At 43.1% G+C, this 14,603-nt stretch overlaps 1 protein-coding gene across 1 annotated transcript in view; it reads left to right on the top strand.

Annotated features, from left to right (window-relative positions):
* Positions 1-14,603, top strand: part of arid5b (AT-rich interaction domain 5B) — a 45,214-nt gene that overhangs the window by 705 nt on the left and 29,906 nt on the right. Inside the window, exons 2-3 of the mRNA XM_089012236.1 lie at positions 14-105; positions 336-593. Of these exons, the coding sequence (XP_088868362.1) occupies positions 85-105; positions 336-593 (279 nt within the window). The 5' untranslated portion in view covers positions 14-84. The remainder of the gene's footprint in view (positions 1-13; positions 106-335; positions 594-14,603) is intronic.

Raw genomic sequence — 14,603 nt, forward strand, 5'->3', positions numbered from 1 at the left:
GGGCACCTTGCAGGACCTGCGGCGATCCATTGAAGCCAGCAAGTTTGGGGAGCGTGTTGACTTGAATCAATTCAGAACGTCGCGATGGAGCCGAACTCACTCAAGGTAATAAAACCGCCGCCGCCGCTAAGCCAAACGGCATTTGGCCTCGGCCTCCGCCGCCAAACTTCGCTATCGAGCCCGCGTTTCGGCGTCCAACGGCGGCGTCCTCCCGCTGAACGGCTGTTTATAGCTTAGCATGCGGGCAAAATAAACAGACGCCGGACGAATGACATGTTTGTGGAGCGGCTCGTTGATTCGCCTGCCCTCACGCTGCTTTTGTCTTCTCTCCGCAGTGGGTGGGCTCGTCTTGCGGCTTACACGGACCTTATATTTTTTACAAAGCCTTCCGATTCGCGAGCCGGGACGGCCGGGCTCGGATTCTGTCTCTGGGGGACTTTTTCTTGGTGCGCTGCGCGGCGGACGAGCCCCTGTGCGTGGCCGAGTTGCAGCTTCTCTGGGAGGAGAGGACGAGCAGGCAACTTTTGTCCAGCTCCAAACTTTATTTCCTACCCGAGGACACCCCCCAGGGACGCGGCGTCTCCCACGGAGAGGTAAGGGCGAGAATGTTTATTTAATTGTCTCCGATCGCTCCCCCCCTCTTCTCCCCTGCCATCTCCATTCCGATCCGTGGCGTATTTAGCGTCTTAATTAGTCGCCGTTTTCCGTCGCCATTGTCCTGCGTGTGCATTTGCCGAGCGAGCGAGTGTTCGGCGTGGGAAAGCATCCTCGGACGTTCGTCGGGCGGAAATGGCACAATTGATCAATAGATATGAATGCGCAAATCGGGTTACGGATGGCGTGTAGGCGAGTCGCCGACCGACATGGAGGTGGCTTGTCGGGAACCCGCGCGGGGTTCGTCCCAAATCGACGTCAGACGTCCCTTTGACGTCTTTCGTCGGTGCTTTGTGTCTCACGTCCAACTTTGCGGCGTACGTCGGGGCAGTCGTAACGGCTCTGTTGTTTTGATTTGGCCCCGTTCGCAACAACTTGCGTCTGCGGTCGCATGTAGGAACGTCAACGTCTGATAGCGACGACGCTTGTCCGCCGTCGTCGTGCGTCGTTATCTCTCGCGTTCTCACTGCATGACATATGAAACCACTCTTGTTTTTATTCACGCCGAGCAGGATGTTGGTCGTTTGTGTTGGTGTATGTGTGTGTGTGTGTATGTGTGTGTGTGTATTTGTGTGTGTGTGTGTGGGGTGGGGGGGCGTGGTCGTCTGAAAAGCTGAACCTGATTGCTCTGGCGAAATTGTCACCAATGTTCACTTGCCGATCTCTACCTATGGCCACCTTGAGACAGCAAAGTCTGTGCTCACCCCATGACCCCATGACCTCATGACCCCGTGACCGGATGGAAATGTCTGTATTTCTAAACAGAAAACGACTGCGGTCATCTCCCCTACGGCACCAAAGTGGCAGCCGTGAGTCATGTCATCGATAAAGTGCTGGTCCGTGTCGAGCAAAATAATAATACTACTACTAATAATAATAATAATAATGCATTTCATTCTTAAGCGCCTTTCAAAACTCAAGGTCACTTTACAGTCACAGGATCAGTTTGTCTGTGGGTGAGCAGCGACAGCCACACGCCCCAGCGTTTACTCAACCCGGAAGTAGCTCGGATAGAAAGATAGCTAGCTAATAGATAGCTAACAGATAGCTAGCTAGGCCTTCACTCAACCCAGAAGTAACTCAGATAGAACATTAGCTAGCTAATAGACAGCTAATAGATAGCTAAATAACTCGGATAGAAAGCTAGCTAGCTAATAGATAGCTAACAGATAGCTAGCTCGGCCTTCACTTAACCCGGAAGTAACTCAGATAGAACACTAGCTAGCTAATAGATAGCTAAATAACTTGAATAGAAAGCTAGCTAGCTAATAGATAGCTAACAGATAGCTAGCTAAGCCTTCGCTCAACCTGGAAGTAACTCAGATTGAACGTTAGCTAGCTAATAGACAGCTAATAGATAGCTAAGTAACTCGGATAGAAAGCTAGGTAGCTAATAGATAGCTAACAGGTAGCGAGCTAGGCCTTCACTCAACCCAGAAGTAACTCAGATAGAACACTAGCAAGCTAATAGACAGCAAATAGATAGCTAAGTACCTCTGATAGAAAGCTAGCTAGCTAATAGATAGGTTACAGATAGCTAGCTAGGCCTTCACTCAACCCGGAAGTAACTTGTCTTGTCGCCAGACTTACTCGTTGCGCACCAAAGCATCGCCGCGTCATATACGTTGGTACGTAGGGTCCATGCGGTTCCTGGGCCTTGAGTTAGATTTCGAATCCTCCTTATTGGCCAAGTATGTAGAACACACAAGGAATTTGTCTCTAGTAGAACATGTTGCACTAGTATGTATTTATTTATGTATTTATGTGTTTATTTGTTTATATATATTTATGTATTTATATATGTACAGTAAAGTCTCGTTATATCGATATTCAAGGGAGTCCGAAAAAATATCGATATAACCGGGACTATCGATATATCCGACCCTGTTTGCATGTAATTTCTCTGTGCGTGCATAGAAATAGTATCGATATGACCGGGACTATCGATATATCCGATATCGATATAACGAGACTTTACTGTATTTATGTATTTATATATGTATTTATGTATGCATTTATTTAAGTGTTTGTTTATGTATTTATTTGTTTGTTTAAATATATTTATGCATTTATTTATAGGTTTGTTTATTCATTCTAATATGCATGTGGCTGCCGCTGCTCACCCGCAGAAAAAATATCCTGCGACTGTAAAGTGTGCTTGAGAGTTTTTAAAGGGGCTTAGAAATGAAATGTATTATCATTGTATTATTATGATCATCAAAGAAGTATGGAGGACACGCATATAAAGGTTGGAAAAGGTGGTGGACAGGGTGCGGAGGGTTAGGCAGAAGAAACAAATGTGCAAATATTGATGTCAGCAGCGGCCCCCCCCTCCCCCACTACTGTAGTCATGTTTTTGTTTTGGCTCTCCTTTTGCAACAGCACTTTAATGATCCTCCTCTGCATGCACATTCCTGCTCCTCCTCCAGTCACTGATTCCTCTCATCTGTTTTACGCGCGTTGCACAAAGAAAGCCGTGTTTGTACTGGAAGTCTTCCGCTCAAGGTTTACTCGCATTCTTTCCTGTTGAGTAATAATAATAAGCGCGCCTATCGCGTTTCCCTTTCATGCGAAACATGGCTATTTACGCCCCCCCCCCCCCCGCCTCCTCCCTCTGCCGCAATTTACGCCAGTCATCGTCTTTTTCGCTCCGATGAGCCCCCGATTAGCGTCTCCCCAAGAAGCGCCTCGCGTTCCTGCCCTCCAAACGTCCGATTGCAGTTTTCAACACTCTTCCAGAATGGCTTGGAGGCACACTCGTGCAATATGGCCGCCGCCGTCCACCACGGGGAGGTTTCGGGTCTGGCGGAGACCCTTTTGCCCGACCCAATCGGGAATTAGGGGAAGAATCTTTGGCGCGGTCAGATTGGCGGCGAGCGCAACCACAACAAACTACCCTATACATTCACTGCCGTTTCCAAATTTATTCGGGAATTGAAAATCTGACATGGAGCGCCATTTTTTATTTTTTTTCTTGCGGGGGTGCAATAAAGCGCTGATCAGACCACTGGCGATGCTTTTTCACTTCCACAAGCGGAGGCCTTTCCCTTTCTTACCATCTTAGCGCTTTGTTACAGCTTCAACTATTGTTAAAGTGCTATATTAATCAATATTCTAGTTTGTACAGCCACCCTTATTTCAAGCTCCGATAACTCCAGACAATTATCATTTAGGAATATTTTTTTTCTGATGAAAGAAGAGAGTGGTTGAGATGAGAAAGAAAAGAGATGGTTTCTAACGCCCTATTGAATGTTTATGTAGCGTATTTTCTGCACTATTAAGCGCACCTAAAAGAAAATATTTTTATAAAAGCTGACCATGCGCCTCATAATTGGGTGCGCCTTATGCATGGACATTTTAAAATATGTCATTCATTGGATTATAATGTGGTGCACCTTATGAATGGAAAATGTTTGTATATATATATACAGTAAAGTCTCGTTATATCGATATTCAAGGGAGTCCGAAAAAATATCGATATAACCGGGACTATCGATATATCCGACCCTGCGCGCATGTAATTTTCTCCGTGCGTGCATAGAAATAGTATCGATATAACCGGGACTATCGATATATCCCATATCGATATAACAAGACTTTACTGTAGTTCGTTGAAGGTGCGCCTTATATTCCAGAAAATACGATAGTCCTAAAACTCAATACAGGCAACATCCGACTTATGACCAAGTTCCGTTCCAACCAAATGGTCGTAAGTTGAAATCCATTCAAAATGTTGAATAGAGACTCGGAGGCTAAATGACTCACAACCTACACTAAAAATAGTACACTGATGCTATCAATTCTGTGTATTTGTTTAATTACTTTAGTGACAAGTGTATTAGCTATCTAGCTAGCTATTTGTTGGCTATATATTAGCTAACTACTAGCTGACTGGCTAGCCTTCTATCTATTTATCTATCTATTAGCTATATAGATATCAAGGTGGCTTGCTATCTAGCTAGCTATCTGTTGGCTATTAGCTATCTACTGGCTGGCTAGCTTTATATCTACAGTAAAGTCTCGTTATATCGATATTCAAGGGAGTCCGAAAAAATATCGATATAACCGGGACTATCGATATATCCGACCCTGTTTGCATGTAATTTTCTCCGTGCGTGCATAGAAATAGTATCGATATAACCGGGACTATCGATATATCCGATATCGATATAACGAGACTTTACTGTATTTAGCTTTCTATTGGCTATATAGCTATCGAGGTGGCAAGCTATCTAGCTAGCTATCTGTTGGCTATCTACTTGCTGGCTGGCGAGCTTTCTATCTATTTACTTCTGGGTTGAGTGAATTCTGGCGCGTGTGGCTGCCGCTGCTCATCCACAGAAAAACTTATCCTGTGACTGTAAAGTGACCTTGAGAGTTTTGAAAGGCGCTTATAAATGACTTATTATTATTATTTATTATAAAGTAGAAAATGACCGCCCCCCTTTCCCTCTTTGAAGGGAAAACGATGACGGGGAGAAAACAAACAAACAAACAGGCGATATGATCCGATGCCAAAAAGCAATTTCCTCCCTTCTCTGGCTTTGCATCAATTATGCAGCAGCTTGCATCATGTGACCTTCTTGCTTTCAAGAACACTTTTTTTGTGTGCGGTTAGAGGGGGGGGTTTGAGTGCATCCACGGGAACGGGCAAATATTATCGACGGGGGGAGAGTTGGGGGGAGAGTTATTCGAGTTTAGTTATGCCGAAATGTGTCCACTCCAGTGCCAGCGTTTTTGTCATTATCACTCAAATTCCAGGACACACAGAATATTGACTTTTAGGACGACATAAACATTCAATGCAGCGTTAAAAAACCTTAGATTCTCTTCTTTCATCAGAAAAAAAGAGTTAATTCCTAAATTATAGGGGCTTTGAGTTATATGAGCTTGAAATGAGGGCAGCTGTCCAAAATACAATGCAATACATACAGTGAGACCTCAACTTATGAACTTAATTGGTTCCTAGACAGAGTGTGTAAGGCGAAAAGTGTATATCTCCAAAAGAAGTTTCCCATAGGAAACCATTAAAATGGGAATAATCCGTTCCCGGGTTTCCATAAAATATACTTTTCAACTAAATAAGCCTTAAAACGACACACAACCTACCTTATCATATGTATAATACATGTGCTATTGTATTGTAATGAAAGAAATACACTGCACTGTATAATAAAGTCACTTTATTTACATTTGTGATGGTCATTGATGGCTCTTAATTGACACCTGTTGCTTTCTGACCTGTAAGGTCTTAAGAAACTGAGGCATCACATTCTCATTCATCATGTTGATGATTCTCAGAGCCTTTTCTGGATGGAACTGTTCAATAAAAGCCTTCACATCAACTCCTGAATGGCCTGCTTCTGCTTGTCCTCTTGAAGGCAAATCAAATTCTCTGTGTTGATGACCTCATTATGGTCAGCAACAAGCTCCTCGATGTCATCTGCATTCACTTCGAGTCCCATACGTGCCGGCAGAGATTTTATGACAACAAAAGGCGCGAGTCCGATGATTCGACGGACGCGGAATAAAATGCGACAAAAGAAGGCGGGCGGGGCGAATAAAATGGCACACTCGCGACCGGAAACCGGAAAGCAACAAAGTCACCTCGTGCAAAGCAAACTGTTGGATTTGCCAGCACAAGACACAGCGATGAACTTTCGTCGTAATCATGTCACTGGTGAGGTGAAAGTGACTCGTTGAAATGAAATGATGCACGTGCCAATTTAGCGTGACTATTGACACGCTGTTCCGTTGTGTGTGAAAACACTAGCTCTGATTGGCTTACCATGACACATGACTTTACCCGTTAGCCAATCACAATCACTTCTATCGCATCTTGACAGGGGGTGCCGTTCAAGTGTAGCAACACAAAAACGTTGGCAAGTGTTTGTCCCTGCTCATTCTGTTAGACAATGCTTTCCAAACAGCCTAGAGTCTTAAGAATTCGTGCGCTATTCTCGAACGTGAACGCACCCCAAGTCTTGGATGACAAATAAACAGAGCAGAGTAGACGTGTACGGCTGGTAGTTTCTTCAATTTATTCATAGTAACGCACCACATTTGAACTGAGGCTGAACACGAGCCTGTGGTGTTTATTTTCCGATCCCATCATAGTAAAATTATCTGCAAAAAGCTCCTCGCAGGCGATGGACGTGTGAATTCAGAGAGAGGGGGTGTGGAAAGTAGCGCCGGCTGGAGCGCTGTTTGGTCGTGTGCTTCCGCCGAAGATCACTCCGCTGATCCGAAGGTCGTGGGCTTGATGGACCAGCCGTGGTGGGTGTGTATTATGAAAATAGTGCTTATTATAAGTTTTAATTTTCATAAATTTGACGTTCGTAAGTTGAAAAGTTCGTAATATAAGGTGTTCGTAAGTTGAGATCTCACTGTATTGGTTTATATAGCACTTTATAGCTGAAGCTGGTACAAAGCGCTATCTAATAGCTATATATCTATCTATCTAGTTAGCTACAGTAAAGTCTCGTTATATCGATATCGGATATATCGATAGTCCCGGCTATATCGATACTATTTCTATGCACGCACGGAGAAAATTACATGCAAACAGGGTCGGATATATCGATAGTCCCGGTTATATCGATATTTTTTCGGACTCCCTTGGATATCGATATAAAGAGACTTTACTGTATTTAGCTTGCTAGCGATCTACCTACATAGTGATATATCTTTGGAGTTAGCTACATTTGGCTATCTATATTTAGTTGCTATCCATTAGCTAGCTCGCTAGCTATTAGCTGTCCAGCTGACTGTAAGCTGGCTAGCTGTTGGCTATCTGGCTATCTATATTTGATATTTATTTGCTATCCATTAGCTAGCCAGCTAACTTTACCTATTTGAGTTACTTTCAGGTTGAGTGAACGCTGGCGCGTGTGGCTAATGCTGCTCAACCCGTATTCTGTAACTGTAGTGTCCGTGAGCGTTTTGAAAGGCACTTATAAATGAAATATATTCTTATTCTTATTCTTATTCTTATTCTTATTCTTTACTGTCAACTGGATGACAACATAAGGATGGGTCTGGGAAAGCAGCGGGGGGGGGGCTTTGTGGAGCGCCGGCCGGCTTTGTTCCATGACGTTAATCGGAGTCAGCGGCGAGCGTTTACAGATGCAACGTGTAAACCCCAAAACAAACATCAGCGGGTAGGAAAACGGGACGCTGTCAACTTGTATTTGTACTTTGTATTACCGTGGACTTTCTATATCTTCGTCCGAGCGTCCCCTCGCCTCCAGTTTTGAAAGGCGCTTATAAATGAAATGTAGTATTATTATTATTATTATTATTATTGTTCCGTTTCTTCACCACCATGTGGGAGTTGCTTGTCGCCATTGTCGGGTGTCCCATTGCCCCCCTCTCACTCGTTGTTTTTGGTATTCTTTATTTTTGATTATTCCCCTGGTCCTCTTTTTGGGACCAGCACTTTGTGTTGTAGCTTAATAAATCATCCTGCACGGATCTCTGTCTCTGTCGCGTTGCTGGCTGTAGCGGTGCTGTAGAATTAAAAAAAGGTCTGGCGGTCGTGGTCGTAAGTACGGTTGGTCGTTACTCGCGTCGGTCGTAAATGGAATGTTACCTGTATTTCCAAAATCCTTGAAAAAGTTGTGTACTCCCAGATAAACTCTCACCTCTCCCAGAACGAACCATCAATTCTCTTCCCACCTTCAAATCCACCGCATTTAAAATGGCATTTTCTGTGTAGCTCTAACTCTTGTTTTTTTAATAATTTTATTTTATTTATTGTATTCTATTTGTTATTGTATTTTATTTATTATAGTATCTATGCTTGACTGTGACTGTAAAGTGTCCTTGAGAGCTTTGAAAGTCGCTTAAAATAAAATGTATTGTTATTCTTATTATTATAAGTATGGTGCGCTCACTTTCCATTTGCTGGGAAATGAATGACGTGACCGAAATAACGTCATGAGTGAGGAGAGCTAAAACAAATCATCTGCGTTTTTTTTCCCCCTGAGCGTATCCGTGCGGGGAAAATGTGACAACGGCAGTGGGTTGGGGGTGGGGGGGGGGCACATTTTTCTCCTCGCTGGATTATTGGTGTAAATGTGAAACCCAAAGGCGGTTAGCAGGCTCAGCCCCCCCCTCGCAGGCAAAAGCCTGGCAGCCGAGTGGCCTACAGGAAGTGAGCCACGTGCTTTATTTTCTTTTTTTGAAGTCGGTGATATTTGATGGGCGAAGTACGTTTGCCAAGACGTCTTGCGTAAGAGTGCTCGGCATCCCAATATCAGAGTAAATGGACCAGCGTTATGAAATATTGTGGCAAAAGCGCCAAAAATGTCCTCCTTTTTCGGGAATGCCAACACGCACATTTTCCTTTTTCTCGTGTGGCCTGCGATTGACTGGCGACCACTTCTGATTGTATAATAATAATAATAATAATAATAATAATAATAATAATAATAATACACAAAATTTTCCCTAGGTGTGAGTGTGAGAGTGACTGTTGTACGTCTTTGTGTGCCCTGCGATTGGCTGGCAACCATCTCAGACAGCTGAGATGGTTGCCAGCCAATCGACCCTAATGAGGAATAAGCGGTACGGAAAATGGAATAATAATAATAATAATAATAATAATAATAATAATAATAATAATAATAATAATAATTCATTTCTAAGTGCCTTTCAAAACTCACAAGGTCGCTTTACAATCACAGTTTGTCTGTGGCAGCCACACGCGCCAGCGTTCACTCAACTCTCAAATAGACAGAACGCTAGCTAGATAGCTAATAGATAGCTAGGGCTAGAGTTAATAGCTAGCTAGCTAGAGCTAATAGATAGCTAATAGTTTGATTGCTAGAAGTAGAGCTAATAGACAGCTAATAGCTAGTGTAGTCAGGTGATGGGAGTTAAGCCGGTGAGAAGAACCTCTCCCCCCCCCCTCCTTCTTTTTGTTAATCCCCAGGAAGCTTTTGTTTTGGGCTTGATGGGGCCTGACGAGGCCATTCTGAACTCTGATTGTGTTTTGATAATCTCTCTCATTGTCTGTCTGTCTGTCTGTCTGTCTGTCTGACTGACTTACTAATGGGCGATGGTATGAAATCAGCATTTAGTGTGAATATTTCCTGATTTATTTATCTAGCTATCCAGCTAGCTATCACGCTAGCTAGCTCTTTGCTATCTAATTGCTATCTAGCTCCCTGGCCGGCTAACTAGCTAGCTATGTCTTAGCTATATGGCTATCTAGATGGCTGGCTAGCTATCTAGCTAGCTAACTATTGGCTATCTATTGGTTAGCTCGCTAGCTTTCTATCTATTTGAGTTACTTCCGGGTTGAGTGAACGCTGGCGCGTGTGGCTGCCACTGCTCACCTGTGACTGTAAAGTGACCTTGAGAGTTTTGAAAGGCGCTTATAAATGTATTATTATAATTATTATTGTTATTATTTATTTATTTTTAATTAATATTAATAATAACATTATTAAGAATATTATTAATGGCCTGCTAAATTCCTGCGGTGACCTCTCCCAAGTTCAGCAGGCTTTAACCTTCGCGGCGCAACAGCGCCTCCTGGTTGCGCGTCCGCACGCTCTGAATTGTAGTTTCAATCTACACTTTGAGCAGGACGGACGGCTGAAAGGTATGATTGGATTGGATTGACCTTTATTAGTCTGATAGTGGAGAAATTTACATTTGACAGCAGCAAAGTAATGAAAGGACGAGGAAAGGAAAGGAAGAAGTAGAAAATCAAAACACACGAGCTACTGGAAAGGGAGCTTTTATTAGTCTCGTAGTGGAAAAATTGACGTTTCACATCAGAAAAGTGAGGAAAGAAAAGGAAGAAGTAGAAAAACAAAATTGAGGAGCTGCTGTAACGGCAGTCACTGTCGTGGCGCCATCTTGAAGTCAGAACAACAACAAATAATGTGACACAACACAAACGATATAGACAGTCATTCAATCTTTTCTGCAGCCTGTTTGTTGCATTAAGCAGTTCTAGTTGAAAGAAGAGAGGATCAAAGCGTCTTTTTCACCAGTGGATCAGGGACGTCACGATGGAACGTGCACATCTGCTACAAGCTAAACGTTGAAAGCAAACACAAAACTGTAGCATCCATCGACGAAAAAAGATTGTCTCACATCTCCTCCCCGTACGCCAATGCGCTTCAATTCCAAGCTGCGACATGTCCACGTACGCATTTATGCTCCTCTCTTGTCATCGGGGGCTCCTCAATCCATCCAGCCACAGACTGTCAAACAGCAGAGGCGCAAAGAAAAAGCACCATGTCCCCAGAGTTGTCCAGCCATGACAATTAAATGGCACAGATATCCCAAATCAAAAACGTTGCTGGCATATCCGTGCTGATGAAAAGGCGCAAATGCTAAACAGAGTCTCGACGAATGTCATGGGCAAAATTGCTGACAAACAATCCGTTTTGCAGTGGGTGAGCAGCGGCAGCCACAAGCGCCAGCGTTCACTCAACCCGGAAGTAACTCAATAGATAGAAAGCTAGCTAGCTATCGGCTAGTTAGCTATATAATCAACAGATAGCTAGCCAGATAGCTAGCTAGCCAACGAGACAGCTAATAGATAGCAAGTAAATTGACCTTGAGAGTTTTGAAAGACGCTTATAATTGAAATTGTATTATTATTATTATTATTATTATTATTATTATTATTACTATTATTATTATCTTCATCTTTATTAAGCTCATCGAATTGCTTGTTCTGTAGCCACAAGGGGACCCAAGCCACTGTCTTATTGTGCCGGTCCCAAGCCCGGATAAATACAGAGGGTTGTGTCAGGAAGGGCATCCGATGTAAAAGCTTGGCCAAAACAAACATGCGAATCAAACCTCTGAAGGTGGTGGTTACTGATTCGCTGTGGCGAACCCTGACGGGAAAAGCCAAAAGGAAAAGAAGAAGAGATTATTATCTGTTCCACATGACGCACAACAACTCAAAGTGACAAAAACAACCAGAAAAAAAGCAGATTGCCAGATTTTTCCATGTGCAGTGATACCTCGCTTTACGAACCCCTTAGCTTACGAACCTTTTGGTTTACGAACATTAAATGTATGAAAATTTTTCTTTGGCATACAAACTATTTTTCGGGATAAACACGGAGCGCCACAATGAGAGATATGTCGTTGGTAAACGAGCCCGTTCTCCTAATGGCAAATGGTGGCCGACTGTTTCTGTCCTCTATTCCCCGCCCCAGTCTTCGGTTAAAGCCACGTGATTGGTCAAGAACGCAGAAGTGAGGGGGGGGGGGTGTTTACAGACAGAGGCATTCACCAAAGAAAATGGCAGCCGACATTTTTTTTGTCCTCTATTCCCCGCCCCCAGTCTTCGGTTAAAGCCACGTGATTGGTCAAGAACGCAGCAGTGAGGGGAGGTGTTTTAAACATTAAAGAGACAGGTAGACAGATGGAGAGTGACAAAATGGATAGAAAACAGTGAAATTTGATAACCTTGTAGACTGCAAGGTTAAAATTCCCATCCCATTGATGCAAAAAGCTATCAACAGAACACAATTGATGAGGAACTAGGTAAAATGATCGCAGAGAAAGCATCTAGAAGGGATCATTCCTCAAGATGGTGAAAGAAAAAGGCTACGTTCCTCATCAAGTGTTTCATGCTGATGAAACCGGTCACTCCATTCCATCAAGCCATCAACGACCACCACAACGGTAAATAAAACAACTTTATTTATAATACCATACCACATTTATTATACATAAAATAAGGTATATTTTGTGTAATTTTAATGCTTAGAAAATTAGAAAGTAGAAAATTTTGTTTTATGGGACCTGGGAACGGATTATTCTCATTTTAATGTTTTACTATGGGAAATTAATTTTTGGGATACACACTTTTCGCCTTACACACCCTGTCTGGGAACCAATTAAGTTCGTAAACCAAGGTATCACTGTCTTCACCAGACGGCCAAAGTGGCATTTGTATGAAAAGTTTATTTGACGTCTTAAAAACGTTTTAGCAAAGAATTCCGGAGCGAGCGCCAAGCTTTTGCTTTTGTGGGAAGCGCCTCCGCTACGCTCCGCTTCCGGGTTCTCTCTTGGGGAACGCTGGCTTTTGTGTTCTTCTTCTTGTTTGTTTTTCCAAATCGATCCACTTCTCCATGTTTATATGCGCGACCGAAAATGGAGTCTTTTTTTTTTTTTTTTTTGTCTTGGCGCTGATTTCAACGCCGCAGATGGCAGAAATAAGTCACCCCCCTCCCCCGCCCCCGTTCCCCGTTTTCTCCATTCTTTGGACACGGCGCAGAACATGACTTGCCGGGGGTCAGCAACTACTCTTGTTTTGTCAAATGTTTTGCGCTCCAACTTCCTGACGGCGCCAAAAAATAGGTCGACGAGGGCGACTGGCCCAACCCGCTTTTCCAGATGGATTCATTCAATGGCGCCATGACCACGCGTGACACCATTTTAGCAAGGACGCTCATGTTTATGAGACCAAAGTCACAAGAGCGTGACACCAAAGTGTCAATATTACAGGAAGGGGGGCAGGCACAGTGAGGGGGGGTCATATTTCAAGCTGCCCCGAGACGACGGATATTTGTACAGTTTTACCTTTAGCGCACAAACTTTTCCCCTTACGAACATTAAATTTGTTATAATATAATCTTGGCATACGAACTAGTTTTCGGCGGACGAAACAAACCGCAGGGTCGAACAGTGCCGGCGGTGGCCGGCGGACTAATTTCCCACACTCACTTTCTTTGAGTGCACTCAGTGCAGACATGGTTTGTTATCGAGTGGAGTCCTCTTGCTATTATGGAAGCGAAAAAGACCCCACCACAGGCTAGTGTTCAGCCGAAGAAGACACAAAAGAAGATGACGTCGAGCAGAAGAAGGAAATCATCAACAAACACCAACGAGGTGTGCCTCTGTGTGACTTAGCGTCCCAGTACCAGTACGCTAAATCGACCATTGCTATTTGTGGCTAAAGGTGTTTCTGTGTTGTCTAAGCAACGGTCTCAGGAAATAATAATAATAATAATAATTTCTAAGGGCCTTTCAAAACTATCAAGGACAGTCACAGGATATGAACTTTTTTAAAAAACTTTTGTTGATTTGGATGAACAAAAAGCAGCTAGCAAGAGACCGTGTGAGTGAGGGTATTATCGCCGAGAAAGCACGGCAACTTCACTCGGAAATCATCAGGAGGCAACTATATCAACGACAATCACAAAGGTGACAACAACTTGATTCTACAGTACAATTTCTTTTTTAAATTACAATCCAATAGCACATTTATTATACTAATAATAATAAATACTTATAATAAGGTCTATTTTTTGTCATTTTAAGGCTTATTTAGTAGAAAATTATGTTTTATGGGGATCTGGGAACGGATTATTGTTATTATAATGGTTTCTTATGGGAAATAAATGTCCGGCAGATGAACTTTTCGCCTTACATACACTTTCTGGGACTTTCGTGTATATTAAGTTTGTAAGCTGAAGTATGTACTTGATTGGAGTTACACAAACTTGCGGTGGCTCCTCCAATAGTTTCATTCAATTTGATTCAATTCAATTCAATTCAATTGTATTCACATTTTACTCAATTTTTTTTTAATTTTTTTGGGGAACATTTTTTTTTAAGGATTTATTTAGTCAAAAAAATGTATTCAAAATTTAGTCAAAATGGGACTTTATGACTGCAAAAAAAGTATTTGGACTGTTTGGTTACAAGGCGGCTGCTCGGTGGACCAAAATGAAAGCTAGCCAGCCAACATTTGCCTTCCCACTTTGAATCAACTGCGCTCCGTGACCCGAAAGACCCCCACTGCCCCCATATGAAAGCAGGGAAAACAAGTTCGGGAGGCGCAGCGGGTGTATTAAGCCATCACTCGCAGCCCCGCCCCCTCCCCCAATTTCCTTTATAAGGCAATCGTAGCTCGAAAATGGGCCGGGATGTGATCCGGCCGTCACACAGCTTCACGTGAGAAC

Source organism: Hippocampus bargibanti, linkage group LG13 (assembly GCF_051943395.1).
Source record: "Hippocampus bargibanti isolate YZ-2025 linkage group LG13, ASM5194339v1, whole genome shotgun sequence".
Lineage (NCBI taxonomy): Eukaryota > Metazoa > Chordata > Actinopteri > Syngnathiformes > Syngnathidae > Hippocampus > Hippocampus bargibanti.